This window comes from Diadema antillarum, unplaced genomic scaffold (genome assembly GCF_040938485.1).
Source record: "Diadema antillarum isolate AM-2024a unplaced genomic scaffold, OU_Dant_1.0 seq00000324_RagTag, whole genome shotgun sequence".
Classification (NCBI taxonomy): domain Eukaryota; kingdom Metazoa; phylum Echinodermata; class Echinoidea; order Diadematoida; family Diadematidae; genus Diadema; species Diadema antillarum.
The window spans coordinates 157,383-180,254 of NW_027271343.1; the positions used below are offsets into that span (position 1 = coordinate 157,383).

The 22,872-nt window shown below is 36.4% G+C and overlaps 1 protein-coding gene across 1 annotated transcript in view; it reads left to right on the forward strand.

Annotated features, from left to right (window-relative positions):
- The first annotated feature begins 9,737 nt into the window (after nt 1–9,737).
- Nucleotides 9,738–22,872, forward strand: part of LOC139730633 (actin-related protein 6-like) — a 38,917-nt gene continuing 25,782 nt past the window's right edge. Inside the window, exons 1-5 of the mRNA XM_071641490.1 lie at nt 9,738–9,823; nt 13,094–13,211; nt 13,721–13,913; nt 20,520–20,655; nt 21,183–21,338. Of these exons, the coding sequence (XP_071497591.1) occupies nt 9,738–9,823; nt 13,094–13,211; nt 13,721–13,913; nt 20,520–20,655; nt 21,183–21,338 (689 nt within the window). The remainder of the gene's footprint in view (nt 9,824–13,093; nt 13,212–13,720; nt 13,914–20,519; nt 20,656–21,182; nt 21,339–22,872) is intronic.

The window sequence follows — 22,872 nt, forward strand, 5'->3', positions numbered from 1 at the left end:
GTACGGATTCTTTCTTCTTCTTTTCTTCTTCTTTTTTTTTTTTTATTTCTCCTCAAATGTTGTGTAGAGGTTAGCTCAGAAAGTCCTCTGCCCATCAATTTCAAACTTATACCATATATGTATCACGTCCCAAAGACGACAATTCTAGTATTCTATTTGTACCTCATTTTATTTAATGTTCTTCAGTGATATTTGTTCTTGCAGCTCAGAGGATGAATGGCTTTTTCTTGGTTGCACAATCCGTAACAATTACCACACAAAATTAATGCCGTTACTTTTGATTCTTTCAAACTTGTGATGATCATTCTCCGTGCATCGGAGTGGTAATGTGATCCAACGAAACCACAAGATACCATTATGTACCATCTAACTATAATTCCCTCGAATATACAAATAATACACACAAACAAACTAACTAACAAACTATCCTTAATTCTAGGGACGCACGGCCTATACGCGATACCGCATAACCTATTCAGCATTAAAACGAGCAGCCCTGACAGTAATGATTTAGGCGCCATTATTATCATCGTAAAAAGCCCACACAATAATTGTAATAGGCTGAATTCAGATTCTCAAGGATCACTCTTCTTGTGCGAGATCTACACTGGCTCGAAATTCTCCGACGACTATCACTTAAGATCTTGCTTATTGTATACAAAGGTGCTCACTGCTTAGGCCCGTTATATAGATGTAGGGCCTACATTATGTATTACTGAAATTACATTAATCAAGTCTCACAAACTTATACATAACTTGCGCAGATCTAAAGACACCCCCACACAAATTCCATCAGTGGAATATCTTACCATTAAAGAATCGAGGAGATCCCAAACACAGAATTATTTAAATTAAGACGAAAAACACATTTTCGTCTTTTCTTTTAAACATTTTATTTTAGCTGTCCATCATTATTAAACTTATCAAGACCTCTTCCAGCACAGAACATAATCATGTACATATAATGCATAGGTTTTGCGCTTCATAAATTGATATACATGTACAGCTTATATTATTGTCGCTACTATTCTCATTATCATACAAAAAGTATATTTCATACATCACCATTCCTTCCGGGCATATTACTAAAAGCTAGACGTGGATGTGTGTTTATAGGATGGGGAGCTGGCTTTAATGATCACTATGATTCATACACCCCATACGGAAAGGTTTCATCTTATAACTCCTTCACCATCTATTGTGTCAGTGTCGTATATTAATGTATATTTTCTGTATATAATCATAGGATATTTTTTTCCGGTAATAAGCCAGCTCGTAATTTGTTCACATGCACATTGGTACAATGACCTTTCCTTTTTCTCGGTTGCAAGTTAGGCACCTCACTCGTTTTAAAAGGGACATAATGCATGAGCTTGCCCGATTTATGGAATTCATGTTCAAGCAAAGAATGAATTTGCGTAGACTAGGTGACCAGAATAGTCCGTCAACTTGGGGAAGCATTTATTTCTTAGTTTTGCATTGCATTATTCCCATTTTCCCTGCTCATTTTTTTTTTTTTGCACTAATAAAATATATTAATTTCTGGTCAATTTTCTTCTGTTTGCTTTTGTTACATACTCAAAAAGTTGCATCACTTCGGTGATGCCTCGCATTTATCCCTATTAAAGGTGCATTATCCTTCGGGTTTATGCCAGGTTTACGTGTGTGCATGTGTGTCACACGCAAACACACTGCTGTAGCTTCTGACCATCCGAGCATTGAGAATTTAGGGTTTCTGGGACAAATTGTGAACTTACTCGCTTACTCGGGTTCGAATCCCGATGGAATCGCTTTTTCTTTGCTCATTTTTCCACTAATACACTTTTTTGGTCAATCTTGGCTGCCAGGTGCATATGCTGGCAAACACCATTAAAATAATGATGTAAGGATAACATGAATAATCATTGCATCACAGATGCTTATCTCAGCGGATTACCAATCATTATTTTTGGTGGTACAAAATACCTTTTCCTGCTCATGAGCAAAGTGGAAGTACGAACTGGCATAAACAAGCATATTTCTTTACGCAATGACATAGAACTCTCACAATTTCCGTGAAATGTGAGAGATGAAAAATATAAAAATAGTTTAAATTTTAAAGATCATCATTACATGTTATCAATGCAAATTCTATGTTTATATTAGGAAAGCCATTAGAATTAGAATCAGATTGCATTATACGATATGATGGAAAGGAAATGATAACCTCCCCTAAACAGAAAAACAACAACAAACAAACAAACAAACAAATAAACAAACAACCCTCCCCCAACAAAAAAATAAAAATAAAAAATACAGAATTTTCAGTTTTGTCACCTGCAGCTCACATCTTACCTGCAAAACCCGCATTTCCAATGTACAAAATCTTCTTTATGAAACAATCGAATACTTTTCCTTTCTAAAAAAAAAATATACATTTTCTTTAATCCAACTTTCAACTTTCAACATTAATTTTCATTTCCATTAAATAAACAGGGAAAATTATATACAGTGCATTAACAGAACGTACTATTTGTAATAATTTCAAAAACGTAAATTAACAAAATACATGTGTTCACGAATAACAACATAAATTCATTTTTAAATGTACATTGTATATACATATGCATAATACAAGGATGGGAATGGAAATGGAGGGTCCCACTGAAAAGCAAAGCTTGTACGGTATGGGACCCTCAGAAAATACATACGAGAACGAATAATGACTCAATGAAACTACAAACAGATATGCGAAACAAAATCAAAGAAACCAATGTCAACTGACATGAAATCAAATTAGGAAGGAAAGAAAAAGAAAAAAGGAAAAAGAAGAAGAAAAAAAATGAAACTACAACATGCGCCATTGTGGACACAAGCAGACTGGATTCCATGATGTAAGAGTAATGATAAGACGAATTCTGGATTGATATTGCGAAGAATTGGGTACTATACCGGTAAGAATGCAGAAGAGTGGACATATAAAAAGGAGAGAATACACACAGTGAAACACGGAGTGTAAGAAAAAAAAAATAACAGTTAAAATATCAGATATAAATATTTCAGAGGTTAGGATGACTAAAGCAACAATATCAGAGATGAAATATCACATGCACAAACGTAAAGTTTAGAATATAAGAGGTTAAACAATGAAAGAGGTATAAAAGCAACGGGTTTAACTTTTCCCTTCTCAAGTCACTAACCGTTTGCACTGTATTACATTACATTATCAACAAGGAATTACGAAAAAAAAATCGCCATTATTTTGCACTCCTTCTGTCACACAGAAATGAACTGCGGAAATGCCGTTGAACTGAACAATACCGATCATGTGAAAATGTTGACTGTTCTTCTGATGGATCAATATTATTGATCCATCAGAAGAACAGTCAACATTTTCACATGATCGGTATGCTTTGTTTTAGATATCATCCATGTATTTTCCAATTCATGGAAGAAAAGAAAAAAATCCTGCCTTTCTCTAAAAATGCTATGACAAACTATCACAAACTCTTTTTGAAATTTAATGGTTTAAAAAAGTGAACAAGTTGGGCTCAGTGTCGATGTTTAGAGAGTCGATCTAATCGGATAATACAGTTCATCATTGCAGCTTGTGAGTAGGACAATAGAATATTGAAAATGTACAAATCTCACTCACCAAAAGCGTATCTTATACCTATAATGAATCCATAGCCTGAGAAAGTCGACCACACACGATTCATGTGACAGCCATATTGTATAGCTGTAAAATACTCACCCCATCTTTCTCGGTGCCATTCGACTCATCTCTATTTCACACATCGACAGATATTACGAAATGCTAGAATCTTTTCCAGCCCAACTAGTTCAGGAAACGAAACGAATCGGGTGACTCGATACCAAGAAACTTGACAATAGAACATCTAGCTGTACTCTCGGCTCATTCCTTGTTTCTGTCTCCGTCTTTCAGAGCGGCTTCTCTTTATAGGTTCCCGTTTTGCCCCTTGGCCACCTCCGACATCCTTTTTGCGGCTATAAACTGTTTCAACGAAAGACCTTGAGATTGCAATCTGATCACTTTGCAAATACTTTGCGCAAGAATATATAGACTGATGGGCTTTCTTCGTTTTGAAGATCATCGAATACTGGGTGGAATTACTATACAAGAGTATTATAGCAAATAGTACACTTGACTAGTTTTGGCGGTGTTCTGGAAAAGAAAGTGCAATATTCACAGATATGGTTCCAATTCTACAAAATACAGTGTAATTTCATGGCGTATGACGTATGTATATGTTGAGTAGTTATTCATGATGGATCCAAAGCTTGATTATGACATTGGCAATGTGCTGGCCAGCGAAACTCTCCCTAATGAGGCCTCCCCCTCCCACCCCCTCACTCTCTGTTTACTATACTCCTCCTTCCGAGCACCGCCCCATCCCACTACGTCAACCGCGTCGTCAAGCGCCTCCCTCCCTCCCGCGCGCGAGTATGGCAAGCCAAAATACTTTTTAAAAAGATTTTCTGATATCACGAATTCCATTTTGTGATATCAACAATTCGAATTTCTGATATCATAAATTAAATTTTTGATATCACCAATACCCATTGGTTTATCACGTAAAACCAATTTTTGATATCACAAATACCCATTGGTTTATCACGTAAAACCAATTTTTGATATCACGAAATCGAATTAGAGAAGGTTCACAAATTCAATTCGTGATATCACAAATTCAATTCGAGATATCACGAATTCATATTCTTGATATCACTAATTCCAGTTTGGGATATCATTAATTTACATGGAATTTCAGCACATATCTTTTGCAAAGAAATCATTGATTTCGAGCGTTAGTTTTGCGCTGAAATTCAACAGTCAATTCGAGCGTTAGACTTGGTTAGTTGAACGCAGAAATACACAGGGAATTCGAGCTTTAGTTCAGAGTAGAAAACCAACGGGAATTTGAGCGTTAGTTCAGCGCAGAAATACACGGGGAATTCGAGCATTAGTTTTGCGTTGAAATTCAACTGTGAATTCGAGCGTCAGTTGAGCGGAGAAATACCCAAGGAATTCGAGCATTAGTTTTGCGCTGAAATTTAACTGTGAATTCGAGCGTTAGTTGAGTGCAGAAATACACAGAGAATTCGAGCATTAGTTTGGCGCTGAAATATAGCTGTGAATTTGAGCGTTATTTCGGCGCAGAAATACAAAGGAAATTCGAGCATTAGTTTTGCGCTGAAATTCAACTGTGAATTCCAGCGTTAGTTGAGCGCAGAAATACACTGTGAATTCGAGCATTAGTGTAGCTCTGAAATTCCATTAGGAATTTCTGGTGTTATTTTTTAATTTTCTGGTGTTATCTTTACATAGTATATAACGATAGTAACAGGGAAAAAAACTGAATGAAGAGTTTTGGCAAATCGTCTTCATTTAAAGTGATTTGGAATTAGTTTTTGAAGAATCGATGAAAATAAATCGTTTAGCAACATATCTGAAATGCCATTACTGATATGTTGTCAATTACTTCAAAGTCACATATTAATATTCTCATGCATTTTCCTCCATTTCTCCCCACTGATTTGGCAGAGACTGGTTGACTTACAACTTTTGTTTGCGTTTCTCTTTACTCTGTGAAAGATACTCTCTCCCGGCCTCCCCCTGTTACTCCTCCAAGTTAATAAGAGAAATTTCTCATTGCGCAGATTAACAAAACTGAAGTCCTTTGTACCACAGCTTTCTTCTTACTACAAATTCTAACTGTTTGTTTGCCATGCATTCTGCTGCATAAATTCCTACTTCTAGGAAGATCTGGATATCTTCACTCTTCTTGCTCTGGTCTGAAAACTTTTGGGCTTGTGCATTCCAGTTTTGTTCTCCCCGGTTTTGGTTCTTGAATAAACTTGCCTATAATAGATTACACTTTAAATCATTTTACAAAATCATAAACATATTGGGGCAGGCAAACTGTACACCCAACACTATTGGTCTTAATAGATACACCCCTTTGTTCTGAAGAAGTGATTTTTGAGGAGTCACTTGAGAAAATGTTTCCAGTTCGTATGAAGATTACATTTCCAATGAATACAATGCCTCAGCACAAGAATTTAAATATGATTTTGACTCAAATGATCCAGTTCAGAGTCCATCATGTGTTTATTTGACCGAAAATCAGTATAAAAATCGTATTACTAATACAGTCGATGAAACATTTTTGATAGCTCACTTTAACATACGCAGTATCAACAGAAACTTTGACAAGTTGCGCTTACTCTTAGAAAACCCAGATCAAAGATCTTGCTCCATCATAGGGCTAACAGAAACATGGTTGAACTCGAATATCATTCATTTATCTTCTTTACCCGGATTCGAATTTGTATTTAGAAATAAAAACGAGAGAGTTGGTGGTGGAGTTGATTTGTACATCTCGAAAAAAATTGAATATATCATAAAAAATATATAACATGAGGAAATTAGTGTTATGAGCTATGTACTCGAATCCCTTTTTATTGAATTGATAAATCCACATGGAAAAACATTGTGATTAGCGTAATTTACAGACCCCCCTCGGTCGAATTTGAATGACTTTTTGACAGTTTTGCAGGATTAAGTACAAAATCCCATTATACTTAATAAAAATACACTCTTGATTTTAATATCGATCTCATGAAATATAACTCCAAAACAGCCCACAAGAATTTATCGAAACATTAATGTCTGCTTCGTTTTTACCGTTAATTTCCAAGCCTACCCGTGTCGCCAGCCAATCGGCTACCCTCATAGACAACGTTTTTTGTAATGTTCTTTCACTTCCTGAGTCTGGTATCGTCCTCTCAGACATCACTGACCATTATCCTATATTTGCCCAGGTTTCAATTAAATTGACTAAACAAAATAACTATTATAAGCGACGTAAGATTACTACAGATAATCTTACAAGTCTCCAAAACAGTTTAAAAGAAATCGACTGGTCTTCTGTATACGACAATATCGATGTCAACTTGTCTTCTGTATACGACAATATCGATGTCAACTTGTCTTATGACTACTTCATATCTACTATTACCACCGAAATCGATAACCATATTCCCCTGCGTAACATTAAAAAAACCAGATATAAGCAAATTCCAAGACTCCCGTGGATAACCCAGTCTATATTACGATCTATAAATAGGAAAAATAATTTGTTTTATAAATACAGATGCAACCCCACTGAAAAAATAAGAAAAAATATGTTTCATACAAAAACACACTCATCAAATTATTACGTACGCAGAAAAAAAATTTTTACGTTAATCAGATAAGCAAATATAAAAATGACATTAAAAACACATGGAAAACATAAAAAAATGCTTTGAATACACCTAACAATTCATTTTATATTTCTGAAGTTTGACGGGGCAATGCCTCCAGCAACACTCCCGCTGGCATGGCTGAAATTTTCAATGACTTCTTCTCTTCAATTGGAAAAAAAAATCTTTCTCAAAATATTCCTCTTTCTAGTAAATCTTTTAGTGATTTTTTTTTAGATACACGTAACTCCAAAACTATATATTTTTTGACCCAACATATAAAGAAGAAATAACAAAGATCGTTGCAAATTTGAAAGAAGGAAAAAGTCCTGGCCACGACGGAATTGACAAACACTTGATAAAAAACATACACATTAGTACACATTATCAACTGGCCATGTGCCAAATAGCATGAAAATTGCGAAAATAATTCCCATTTATAAGAAAGGGGAGGAGGATGGTGTCAATATATAGACCCATATCTGTATCATCTTCTATTTCTAAGATTCTCGAAAGAATAGTTTACATCGGGACAGTACGTTTTCTTAAAACCTGCGACATGTATATCTTTACAAATGTTAATAATCTATATCAAATACAATAGCTGTAAAAAAAAAAAATCGAATAATATATTATTCACTCTTTATTTATCTAGCGATCCACGTCCTACAAGCTTTGCTTTTTAGTGGATCACTATTTTCCATAATCAAATTTATTTTCCGCACGCCCACGAAGTATATATTTAGTGTCAAAAAGCACCCCCTTGAAAAAAAAAAAAAAAGCTGGTGACGCCCCTGTTTTATTGACCCTTGGCCACATCTTAATATGAGACCATGAAAAAGTGTGACCCTTTTCAGCTGAATAAATCTTCTGGGCCCCCGGTCTATATCTTATTTTCCGCTGCTGACATCACCAGACCAGAAGGGTGATTGCCCTCGGTCGGTCCTCCTCATTACGAACACGTGGTAGGCCTATGCTATACATACACATCTACAACCACACATATCATCGATTTGGTGGAAGAGACTTACTGTAAAGGGGACTACCACCTGAAAAATGTGTAATGATTAACAATAACGTATAGATGACAATTTGAGGACCAGAACGATGAATTAAAATAATGTAGGCCCTAAGTGATATTATCATTGAATTCATGATATGTTGCAAAAAAAAAATGATTTGCATCAATAATTCATCGAATATAGCTTGATGATCATTTAGGGAATGATGGATGTGTAAATCTCTCATATTTGTATTTTGTATTTTGAACAGTGTTCTAAAAAGTTAGCAGTGATATACATTCCATCTGAATATCAGCTCAAAACTAATGTTCCATTTCCCTGTGTATTTCTGCGCTAAACAAATGCTCGAATTCACAGTTGAATTCCAGCGCAAAACTAACGCTCGAATTCCCTGTGTATTTCTGCGCCAAACTAATGCTTTAATTCACAGTTTAATTCTAGCGCGAAACTAACCCTCGAATTCCCTTTGTATTTCTGCGCTCAACTAATGCTCGAATTCACAGCGATTTTCTCACTGAACTGACGCTCGAACTCCCTGTGTATTTCAGCGCTCAACTAACGCTCGAATTCACAGGTGAATTTCAGCGAAAAACTAACGCTCGAATTCACTTTGTATTTCTGCGCTAAACTAATGCTCGAATTCACAACGATTTTCTGCACTGAACTGACGCTCGAATTCCCTGTGTATTTCTGCGCTAAACTAATGCTCGAATTCACAACAATAATTATTTTCTGCACTGAACAAACGCTCGGGAAATCCCTGTGTATTTCTACGCTCAACTAATGCTCGAATTCACAGGGATTTACTGCACTGACCTAACGCTCGAATTCACAGTTGAATTTCAGCGCAAAACTGACGCTCGAACTCCCTGTGAATTACTGATATCACATTCGAATTTGTGATATTAATTGGTAATTCAATTTGTGATATCACAAAATGGAATTTGATATCGTACATAAGAATTCTTGATATCACAAATTAAAAATTAATTAGGGCCGAGTGATATCACAATTTTTTTTTCGTTATATCACAAATTCGAATTTGTGATATCAAAAATTAATTTTGTGATATCACGAATTACCATTGTTTGTTCACGTGAGAAACCTATTTCATCAAGAATTCAAATTTCTGATATCACAAATTCATTCAGTGATATCACAAATTGAATTTTTGATATCATGAATTCGAATTTCTGATATCACAAATTTGAATTTGTGATATCAAGAATTTTTATGATATCACAAATTTGATTTCTTGATAGAGTATCACAAATTAGGTTCATGTGCTACACTTATGGGAATTTGTGATATCACAAATTCAATTCTTGATATCACAAATTTAATTCTTGATATCAGAAATGTGATTTTTGTTTATATCACAAAATAGAATTCGTGATATCAGAAATTAACTTTAAATGTAATAAGGGCTTGCCATACGCGAGATTGACGCAGTAATTCAAATTCAAGATGGCAGCCCCCGCAGCCCCCATTGTCATTCTGGACAATGGTGCATTCCAAGCAAAGATTGGCTTAGCAAGTTCCGACGAACCAAGGTAGGCGGCTTATACTTTATTAGAATACTCAAGTTGGAGTTGACTATCGCTCTGTTGTGCAAACAAGTTCATATTTTTGAAGTGTGTGACACTATATGGGAGTTTTACAGTTTTTCTGTTGAAATGAATACCATGACCCGGTTGTCTCGTAGTCCCATGTGCTGAAACAGGTGTGGTGTATTTTATTACACTATTACACAAGCAACTATAGAATTAGATAAGGTCGAACAACAATAGAGCTCTAATAATTATGCTGTCACTTTCTTCAAACTTGTGTGGTAGGTAGGTGGACCACTTCACCGACATCGGGTTTCCGGTTAGCACTTACACGTACCACGTTGTTGCTAGTCCTTGACCGAAAGATTGGTCTGTAGCTTAGACTACACTCACGTCACGGTGTAAAATTAGAAGAGTACTCTAGCCTAGAAGATCTAACGTTATTAAAATAAAATTTTAAACTGATTTAAGTTTTAACTGGTGGTCGGGGACATGTTCCGTGGAGTCTCCGGAGCAGAGACTGCATTTGGTGTCACGGAATCCCTGCCAGTCTACAAATCTACTAAGAATAATGTTATGCATTCAGACATTGATCACTACCCCAATGATCTATATAGCAAAGAAAGAATTTTAGTGTAAATCTATTACTGCCCTCGCTCGCATTGGCATGACGTTATTTTTCATTCATGAATCTGGAGCTACACCGAAGCTGCATCATCATTGGCTCTTTACCCCCATTATTAACATATTTTCCCACAACGTTATAACATATGTGTGCGATGATTTCAAGCGTGATTGGCCGAACAGTTTGATACTAAACTCGGCAATGTTACATCAAGTTTTCGATTTTTGGCAAAATATTTTCCTCCTTAGGTGTAACCATGTATTCAGCGAAGCTATCGTTGTGTTTGAGATTTGATAAGTCATATTTTTACATGATTTTAAGGTATGAATTTGTGAAGTAGTTCGATGTGTTTGTTGGTGTGTGTGTATCAATACATGCGATTTGTATCGTAGCGACATGTATAGGTGTGGAGAGACACACATAAGAAGCTCAACACCACAATGTAATTTGGTCGCCATATTGTGTGGTTTGTGTAGCATTGTGTACTGACGGGGGCTCTTCAGCCGAGCTCGCCGCCATAACTGCTACGTAACACGACAACAAGCAAGCAATTTGAGCGCAACGCATTGTGTACACCACACCGATCCATGGAGTTAGTGAATCTCGCACACTGCACTGTGCGGGGAAGCGGATGGCCCGGCTATCTGTTCGCGGCTTTCAAGGGGGGATTTTTCTACGTCTGGCCATCCCATGTGGCAAGATGTCCTTTAAAAAGAAGGCAAGCCTGGCAATAAGTTGCAAACATAAGTTTGCAGCAAAATATGCACAGTAAGCACAATCGGGAGAGTCGGGGAGGGGGAACACCAACTTACCAAGCAGAAGCTGCACTACCGCATTTTGGGGATTTCTTCTTTTTTTTGGGGGGGGGGTGTTAAGATTAACCCTATTTTGGAATGCTTTTTCACAATTGTTCAGGAAAGATTTGAAAACTACATCAATTTAAAATATTTCAGGGAAAAAAAAACGGATAGATTATTTAAGTAATTTTTATGGATTTCTTCATGAAAATTAATGTTACTAGATAGTGATTATTTGAAGATTTGTGGGCCATGGGATCAAAGGGAAAGGGTCAAAAGTCAATTGAAAATGCTCAAATTCCCAAATACTTGCTCTCCTAAACAATTTCTATCCATTCATCCAAATGAAACCTAGTTTAAAGGAATATAAAAATTCAACAAATCTGTGACAAACATTTCATTTCAAGTTTTTGCCAATTATGTGAAACTGTCATCTCACATTACATTCTAGACTTATTGGGAAAACCATTCTATGGCAGAGGCATACCATCCAGGTGCCATACAGTTGTAGCAACATTTCTTAAGGTTTTTATGCCTCCGCCACGAAGTCGCCGGAGGCATTATATCATATGTTTTCGGGTTACCTGTCCTTCCGTCCATAATACATTTTGTGGACAGCATAACTAAAAAAACGTTTGAGGTATATTAATAAAACATGGGATGAGTGGGCAAAGTTGCGCTTTAAATATTCACTTTTGGGTGCACATGCTCAAGGTCAACGGTCAAGGTCAAGTGCTCAAAATTTAGCTATTTCCCCCATATCTATGCAATGCCTGAAGGTATTTTCTTGAAATTTAGTATAATACATGTGTTGCTAGATAGAGATTCTCCAGAGGAAGTTTTTGGCCATGAGGTCAGAGGTCAAGTGAAAATGCTAAAACTTCACTTTTTCTCTACATCTCGGAAATGGTTCAAGGTATAGGTATCTTCATGGAACTTAGTATACATATGTATGTATTACCTGACAGTGATTATCTTGAGAATTTTGAGGTCATGGGGTCAATATTTCTCTCATATCTATGCAATGCCGTAAGGTAGATTAGTGCATACATGTATTACACAATAGAGATTCTCTTGGAAAGTTTTTTGCCAAAAGGTCAGAGGTCAAGTGAAAATTCTAAATTTCACCTCATCCTTCTTTTCTTGGAAGTGGCTCAAGGTATCATCATGAAACTTACTTACAAGTATTTATGCATGACTGCCTGACAGTGATTCTTTTTGGAATTTTAGGGTCACTGGGGTCAGAGGTCAAGGGTTAAAGGCCAGTTTAAATGCTAAAGTTTTACTATTTAATGCTGAAATTACAGTTTCTCCATACCTCAGAAATTACTCAATGCATAAAGTTATAATAGGGGCAAAGGTCAAGTAAAAAAAACCTCAAATCCCTCAAATGCCTGGTCTCTAAACAATATAGCCATTCATCCAATTAAACCTTGTTCAAGAAATGTGAACACTCGACTCATTGAATTTATGACAAACATGTCATTTTAATACTTTGCCAGTAATATGAAACTGTCATCACACATTGTCAAGATGTACTGTAGACCTATTGGGAGAACCATGCATAATGGCGGAGGCATACCAGTCGCCATAGTGACATTTCTAGTTGTCTTTGTTTGTTTTGTTTTTTGCTAACATGACATGGTTTACTCCAATGCCTTTAATGTCAAGTCAAGTTCAACACAATGCATCTCATCTAGAAATTCAACAATTAAACATAATGAGTGAATTCCTGCTAAACAAGGGAATCTATCCGTTTATCAGCTTGTAACAGTTTTAAAAGGAAAGAATTCTTTCTTTATTTTTCACATGACAGTTCCTCTTACTCTTGAAATTTTATGGTTGTTGCAGGCTCATTCCAAACTGCATTACTAAGTCAAAGAGTGAGCGCCGGAAGCAGTTCATTGGTAACCAGATAGAAGAATGCAGAGATTTATCAGCCCTTTACTACATGTTACCATTCCAAAAGGTGAGATTACAGCACAAACATTTCCTCTGCCTAGTCCCTTGACTTTCCTCCATCCTGGCTATTGGTAGCAGTATTGGGAAAAACTACAAGTTCGAGACTCACTCATGTACAATTTGTATGTTTGCTTTGCTTACATAGTATTTTAGGAGTAATTCTTTGAACTGACCATGCAAAAAAGTGTGTTAAGTGGAATAACTCAAATGAAATGTAGAAGAGCTTTAATAGTTGAATGTAAATATTAAAGATTTTAGTCATGTGTAAACGAATGTAAATCTGGACGAAATTCTCCTACGTCATGAGAAGACTAAATGTTCATCAGTCATCATACGTATTAGATCATCATGTAAGACAGCTGAGACATCAACTTGTGCAATAGAGACTCCTTGGAATTATTCAGTCATAGATGCATTTCACCTACCAACAAAATATGTGAAGTATTATTAGATTTAAAGTGTTGCATCATTTCAAAAATATTGATTATGTTGCTCCCTTACTGCATTCGGAGACAGGGCTACCTTGTCAACTGGGACGTACAAAGGCAAGTATGGGACTATATGTTTGGCAAGGAACTCATGGCTCTAGACTGTCCAGACACCACTGCAGTCATCACCGAACCCTACTTCAATTTCTCTTCGGTTCAAGAAGCAATGAATGAGATTTTCTTTGAGGAGTACCAGTTCAAAAGTCTGCTGAGAATAAATGGTAAACTATGTAGCATAAACCAAATCTTTCTCTGTTCTCTCAGGAAAAAGACAAATATCAATTCTTTTAACAGGTTCCCCCTTTCTCAACTGTTCACATTACACTCCTGTCATGTTGGTTACACCCCAAAGTTTGTGATGTGGGGTACAAATGATAAATCATAGCTCCCACTTTGCCAAGTTGTAATCACAAGTATTGAAGAGCTTGTCTTTTATGATTGTCGGCTGAAATCTTTAGATATTGCTTTTAGTATCTTCTATGCGTGCTGTATGATGCAAGCCCGGGTGAATTAGTTGTACAAAACAGTCTGGACTATGAGTAATACCTAATGTGATACGACTATGATGGTGTGAGATATGAGTTAACAGACAGAGCTGTTGAGAGTTACAATACCTGTTTAATCTCAACTCATATGGTCTAACCCTGTTTTGTGCAGCCAGTTCGTCTAGTGACCATAAGTCTTATTGCCATGTAGCCTCATGACCAGTTTGTCTACTTTAAACCAGATGGACTACGCCCATTTCGTCTAATATCCATTTGGTCTATTACCACTTGCTCTACATACCACATTGTCTAATCACCTGTTCGTCTATTATTTGATTTGTCTGATTCAAATTTTCTAATATCGACTTTGTCTAATTACCATTTCATCTAATTCGCACTTTGGCCACTTCAAAGGCTATATTCACTTAGGCAATATACCGGGTGTCCCAAAAAAAGCGGAACGGTGGATTTTCAGTACCTTGCGTTCTAAAAGTGATATATTTTTTGACATCATTAGAAAGAGCATCTTCCGCAAAAGACCATGATACCAAAATCATTAAATTTGGTGCAGAACTTTTTATTCTACGCCAATTTCTGTAAATGCAGTCATTTTCAATTTTTTGCGACTTATGAGATAATAATTTGGGTGCGAAACGCGTTCCATATGGTGAATTGTGTAAGCTCGTTGATCCATGTCAACAAAAGATAACGCTTTCATATTGGGCGCGCGCACACACACACACACACTCAGACACACACACACACACACACACACACACACTGTTTTTTCCTGGCCCGTGCCCAATGTGAAAGAGCTCTGTATCTTTTGTTGACATGGATCACCGAGCTTTGATACACAATGTTCACCGTGAACCAGGGAGGATTGTATATGTCACCTCCTGGAGTGAACATTACACCAAGGAGGTCCTACCCCCTTACATAATCATACTTCTACCAGTGTGTCAAAGAGCATGCCAGCTGTAAAGTGAACCTAATCTTTACATGACACATCACTGGGAATGAGAATTATCTGATATTGATGTCAACATCATTTTCGAGTGGACTTTGCTCTTTATCAAGCCAAACAGAGGGAAAGTGAAAAGAATGCACAAATGACAACTTCTAGCCACCATGTTAGGAACATGTATAATTTACTTTATGACACTAAACTTTGATATCTGGAGAGCAAATGCCCTTTTTTTTAAATCACTTGTGCTAAAACTTTCCACAAATCAGGCACATGGGCACAGTAGTCTAACGTATGAGCCAAATTTCAGACAGTTAATACACAAACTATACAATGGCACATGCAGAAAGAAACAGATGAAATTGCAGTTTATTTTGTAAATATACCACACAAGAAGGGCACTTCAGTGGCAGCCAAATCAGTAATATAGATATTATGTATTATTGGCATCTTTTCGATGAAACAAGAGATATACTATTATATTAAAGCCCTGTTAGAAATTTGGCCAAATGAAAATTAGACAGAAAGGTGATTAGCCAAAAGGATGTTTAGATGAAATGCTAATGGGGTGAATTGGCTTATGGACTAACTGGAAATTAGATGAAATGGGAGTAGACTTGTTGGCTATCAGACCTAGTGAATTATAGACCAATCGGACAGTGGAACAAGCGGTAATTAGCCAAAATGGTCATAGACCAAATGTGACCCAGCATCACAAAACCAACAAGAAATCCCCAGACATGGATTTTTAGTTACTGTAAGAACAAAATTTGAATGAGCAGACTTTTTAAAGCTTTAAAATACTGTAGAATTCAGTTCAAATGGACTCTCCTAACATAATACATGTATCTAAGTAATGAACGAAAGAACAAACTCTGGAAAAGTGTGTGCTGAGAAAGGAGGCTCTGAAGTACAGTTGTATATGTATAGGATCTATTCAAGCGCTTTAATAATGTTACATAGTTTTGCTCTGTGCAATGAATGGGAATAAAAAAAGAAAGAAACCATATCAACAACAATGAAGGGATTATCAGATTAAGCTGAAATTGATCATGCTGTATAAACACATTCTACTCTTGACTAATACCAATGTTCAAAACAGTAGCATCATCTTTCAAAAAGTTATTAGAGTTGAAAGTGAAGAGTGTGTAAAGGGTTTCTCACCTCCCTGCTAAGACACACCTACATGTAGTCACACTATTTTACCCAAAAAAAAGTGTTCTAGAGGAAAAACTGCTAAAAGCACAATTTCCCCATTCATTTTATGATCCCGAACTTTGGAATAATGTAGAAGAATTGCTCTGTCAGAAAATATGAATATTAAACTCAAAATTGACTAGGTCGACTAGTTTCACCTATTTTGAAGCGTGTGTGACTTTTTGTTGGTTTTGTGATGCCGGTCACGAATGATAAATAAACCAAATGGACTTTAGATGAACTGGCAATAGACCAAATTGATGAAGTAGGAAAATATCCAAGTAGACCAAATGACAACAAGAACATCTCATTAGACAAAATGATGAGCCAAACTGGTCACTAGACTAAACAGGCATTAGACGAAATCAATAATAGTAGACCAAATGAATTAAGCGGTAGTGGTATTAGACGAACTTGGAAGTAGACCATCTGATAGTAGACCAAGTGGCAATAAACCTCAGGAACTGATGGGGTTTGTTTTCAGATCTGTCCTTCACCTCCTTGGACAGTACCTTCACACCACAGCCCTTTAACCCGTTGAGGACGGACTAATTTTGCTACAACACGCATTTCCCATAGACATTTGCCCGAGTATACTCGGGACTCGTCCTCAACGGGTTAACTAAAGTACTTTATGCTCCTCTAAATTCTAGTGGAGCACTTTGTAACCTCACTCATCATTTCTTCAAATATTTTTTTTCTTAAATAATCCTGTTAAAGAAATTAATACTTTTTATTTAATGGAAACAAAATAAGGAAAAAGGATTTTAGGTTGTTTTTGTTTTAATATTTTTGTTGTTGTTGTTGTTTTATTTGCTTGCAGTCCAGAGTCTAACAAAGCCATGTTTCTAGTGACCCTTTTCTACACCAGTCATTTTGGCCAGATTCACAGGCATAAAGTTCAAGATATATGAGCAAAGTAATTCCTCAACATTCTCTTTTGATGGTAAATGGCACTCACAGTTATCTGACTAGCAAGAACTGATGAAGTTCACTTTCTTTCCACCTGGCAAAGATACTGATCTGAGAACATAGAATAGCTGTTACACCTTGCAACTTTTTGTCATCTATATGTAGTTTTGAGAACAAAGATACTTGACTTATTTAAAAGACCTTCTTAAAAGACCATCTTATGGCACATTTATTTTTTTTATTTTCCTTGAGAATAGTACCAACAGATTAGGACACATATAAATATGGAAATATACACTAAGTAAATAGTAAACCAAATTATGGATAGCATGTGAGACCTGAGTGCGGCACTGTCATAAGAATTGTGTGTGTGTGTGTGTGTGACTTTGTTGAAAATCTGTCATAAAGTTCTCAAGAAAAGGCTGGTTAATGTAAAAAGTTTACATACAATGGATGATGGACGATAAGTGATCACAAGTTCAGTTGAGCTTAAATTGGTTTTGTGACATACCATACCACACTCGTTGGAAAAATACAAGTTTTGAGTTGAAAATACTGGATCTGTAGCTGAAAATTACACCCTTATAAATCTTGTACCGAGCTTGCTTTCTCTCTGGAATCCTCACTCAAAACTCTCCTTACCTTGACCTAAGCCTATACAATCCTTGCAGTGAAAACTTTGGCAACTTGCATTGCATTCAACATGCTTGCACTCGACTCTGATGCTTGCACTGTACTTGAGTTAAAGCTAAAACATAGTTCTCACTAGGGCTCAAAATTTATCTTCCACCATTTCAAATTTGCCTGAAATGCATCAAAAAGGTCTATCAAGAAACTTACCTAGCTGAAATAATTTTGCCAAGGATGATGAGTTGTTTTGGAGTGTCTTGAGATCAAAGTGTAGAAGAATTTTGATGGTAGTACACTTCCCTGTTCAGTATTGTGAGTATGTAAAAACTTTTATACAGGACAATTGATTGTTGTTGTTGTTGTTTTATAGAAAGAAAGAAGAAAGAGAAAAATGGGGCCCTATACAAATAATTTGCCCCAGACAGCACTTAACATAAAACAGACATTATTAATCTTAGAAAAATATGAACATTATTAAATATATATGTATGTACCAAGTCTCCACGAGGGATTGATTGATTGTGCCCAAGCTATCATACAGTGTTCTCTCCATTCCAACAAGCTCCATGTGATTCACTCTTGAGTGGAAAATCGTTGAGTCCTGCTGTTGCCCGATATGTTGAGTATCGATTATCAATTATAAAAAGTTACATAGCAATCACAATCGGGTATGAACTGGGACTGCAGTACTTCCAGCAAATCTTTTTAGAATTTGCATATTTGGCATTACCCAACAGAAATTGTGTTATCATAGTGTTGTTTCACACCATTCTAATGGATATGTGTACATTTTAGAGCAGAAATCAACACTTCTGCAGGTACATGAGAACTGTTTTAGTTTAACTCTAGGCTGCAAGTATGGGCAAATTTCAGAGTATTGTATATCGCAAGTTTAAAGGGATGGTAGAGTTTTGGTTGAGACCTAATTTTAGGTTTCTAACATTTTTGGTGATATAATGAGAAACCTGTTATGAAATATGAAAGAGCATGTAATTTCATGAGGAATTTAACATTTATTTGATGAAAATTGGTTTTGAAATGGCTGAGATATCCAAAACAGAGCAATTCTAATAAGTGTGGGACCCACAATTTATTATGATCACTTTGTTTTACTTTGTTTTTGGATGTTTCAGTCATTCTAAACCCGATTTTCTTCAAATAAACTTTGAATTCCTCTTAAATTGGTATGCTCTGTACTATTTCATGTGTTTTCTTGGTATCTTGCAAAAAGTTAAAAGTCCAATTCTCATCCCCACCAATACTGTACCATCCCTTTAACTATTTCAAGTAGTGTGAGTTCACTGTGAGTTATGAGTTGCACATGAACTGCTCCAAGTCAGCAAAATTTTTGAACATGTTTACAAATTTGGGAATGGCTCTTGACTTAGAACACGAGTGCAAGAAAGTTACGCTCAGTTGCACCAATTTGTGCTGAGAAAAGTGGTGAGTTGTCCAGATTTAAACAAAGAGCTCTTCATGAGTCATTGCACATGTTGCTAAAATTCAGCTTGCTTTCACTCTCCACAACTCGCTACTTGAACTCCGCTAAGTTGGAGCCAGTTGCAATGTGAGATGTGAATGCTATCTCTACACTACAGATGTATCAAGAAGCTATCAATTTTGTATTATGAAAGTTTTACAGCAAGAGGAATTGACAGTGGTTTGTACTGATAACATACACACTGAACAAACAGGGGTAAAAACAGAAGAATATTATGTCAGTTCTATTGTATAGCAAAAACAACGTACCTGGAATGTGAATAATCCTGTTATTTTGTTATGTGGTAAATTTTGCACATTTTACACAGTATGATACTAGTTTGAAGTTCAGAAATTGCAAAAATATATTACATGTACGAGTGTATGGTAGCTCAATTTCTTTTCCATGTGAACATTTGCTGTTTCTTGTAACTAAATCATTACAATTAAGATAAACAAAACATCCCCACCTCAAATGAGCGTGAAAAGTTATCCGTGCAGTGAATTGAATTTCTACTTACTCATTACACATGCATGCTTTTTCAATTTCTAGATGTCAAATATTTTTTAAGCACTTTATTTGAATATGGTGCATGTAACTGTATGATATGAACATATATGTGTGAAATGTATGACATAGAATTAAATGTAGAAGATTATCAGTTTCTTTTGTGATGTGTGAGTGTGAAGGTACCTGATTGTGCCATCTCACATTTGTACCTCGTCATGTGATCTTGAAGAGTTTGTACTATTTGAAGTATACTCCTCCCTTAGCTTTCCCAAAATGAGGGAAGGAAGAGTTCACAGTGTTGTGCATACATGTATTACTGAGCCTGGCATTCCATGGGTTTATTGGTTCTCTATTCTCTGTGTTTTCAGAGCATTTTACACACAAAGACAATGATAAAAGGTTAAAAAATACAGTACATTGCTTTCTTGTCATAGTCTGAGGGGCTGATAGAACTGATAAATTTGTCAGTCAATTGCACGAAATGTTGCACGTAATGTGTTTTTTAGTCTTTTTTTTCTCTTATTCCATTGCAATGCATTCATGGGAACACATTGACTAAACCAATTGGAATGATGTGAGAAAGGATGAACAAGGTGAATTCATTATTTATTGAGTGACAAAGTATGGAATGTTTTGTAATTCTCAGCTGGAACTCTCAGTGCACACAATCGTAAATCTGAACATCCAGATCATCGCTGCTGTATGATTGTAGACAGTGGTTACTCCTTCACTCATGTAGCACCCTATTACAACAGCCAGAAAGTTGCTGAAGCTATTTTCAGGTGAGCTAGTATTGGTCTTGTTCATCTCTTACATGTTACATTTATTTAGATACGATTACAGAGTTCAGGTGTGAGTTTCTTCAATTTGTCTCCTTCTACAAGAAGAAGAAACTCACACCTGAACCTTCAACCCTCTGAAATTGCTTTCAATTTCAGAATTGAACTGTTTTTTCTTCAATGGAAGTCAATGTAGAACCAAGGAAGTATTATCACTGAATTTGTGTTATTTCATTAACATCACTGGGCATTTCATGAGCCAGTTAAAAATCACTTTCTTTCACCCAGTACTTGGTAGCCATCTGCCTTTCTGGCCGTGTCATTTTAATGCTATAGCTGTTTGTGTGAGCCCTTCTCAGAGACCCTTGATACACTCTTATCAAGTTAGTGCCACATACATGACACATGACACATCTAGGCAGTACTTCCATTATCATGTCTCCACTGTACATTTCTTGGCATTATTTTCAATGATAGACAATTCATTACTCATTGCCGTCTCCATTTGCTCCTTCCTTTGCCAATTATAGGTTGAATGTTGGTGGAAAACTCCTAACAAATCACCTGAAAGAGATAATCTCATACCGACAACTGCATGTGATGGACGAGACCTATGTCATGAACCAGGTCAAAGAAGATGTCTGCTACGTGTCTTCTCAGTTCTACAAGGACATGGACATTGCAAAGTAAGTGTCTTTTTTATGGCTAGCTGTGAGACAGAATGTACATGTATGTTGTCTCTTTGTCTAGTTTTGGAAGATTTTCCAGATCAATATGTTTATATGTTTGTCACATATTGTACAGCACTCTGTGCAATTGATTCACATTGTACCTTTCTAGCATGGATTATGCAATCTCTTTTCTATAGATATCTCTTATTTTGCATTCCACAATTTCAAAATACTTTCACAAATGTTGTCATGGGATTTTGAGAAAGCAAAAGGCCTTGATTGATTGATTGATTAAAGGTCTTTATTAAAAAAAAATCTGAGTGGGTGACTGATAGTCGAATTACACTAAGATTGTACATTAAAATGAATAGAATAATATCATAGCCATGATAGATACAAAGAAAATATCACATTCAAACATACTGTATACACGACTAATACAGTCTTAACACTACAAATTACCATATAAATCTTAAGTACAAAAAGAGGAAAACATAAATGTGCATTTTGTATACAGCAAGGGTACAAACCTTCTTAGAATTTTTCTAGAAAAAAAAGAAAGAAAGAAAGAAGAGGAAAACACATAAACAAATAACCCACTCAGAGCCACACAACACATCACCAAAAAGATTCTATTCATGTTTTACAGATAAAGGAGTATACAGTGTGGTTGGGAAAAATGCGTCAACAAGGCTGTCATTACACAACCAGCATTCCACAAATTACGTTTTTTTGTAAGGTGGTCATCCCCCCCCCCCCCCCCCCCCCCCCCGGGGCCCCAGTAATCAGATACACACATTCACTATACACACATGCCTATTAAAGCACATCACACATGCATATTCACACACACACACATACACACACACACACACACACACACACACACACACACACACACACGTAGATTGTACAACACCCATAAATGCATGTGAGCATACTCACATTTAGAGACTCCAACCCCAAGCACCTTCTGATCTGGAGATTCTCCCGCCTGCACCCCTCACAAACGGGAGACTCCAACTTGATGTGCGCGAAATCCCTTGGGTTATAGGGTTCTATAGATGCTCTTTCGTGCTATCTCAGGCTTATTTTCAACATACGATGGCACTAAGTAAGTAATAATTCAATTAGTCAAATCATATATTTTGGCTTAATAAAACTTCATTTTGTATATCATGTGCAGATGCTATACATGCTTGTGTATTGTGAAATTGACTGGCATGTACAAAACCATACAAGCGGGAGACACAGAGCCAAGGTGGAAGAAATTAAATCTCAAGCGGGAGAACGGGAGATTTTGTGAAAATGGGTTTTCAGCAGGAGATCTCCCGTCGAAAGCGAGAGAGTTGGAGTCTCTGCACATTACATAAACACATACATTGTTCATGTACACTCTTGCACACACCTTCACATATATGTACACGTACACACACAAACGCACGCGAGCGCACATGCACTACACAGACACATACAGTGTACATGTATACACTCACACACACATTTACAAACATACACTCACACACAGAGAAACACACACTCACATTTG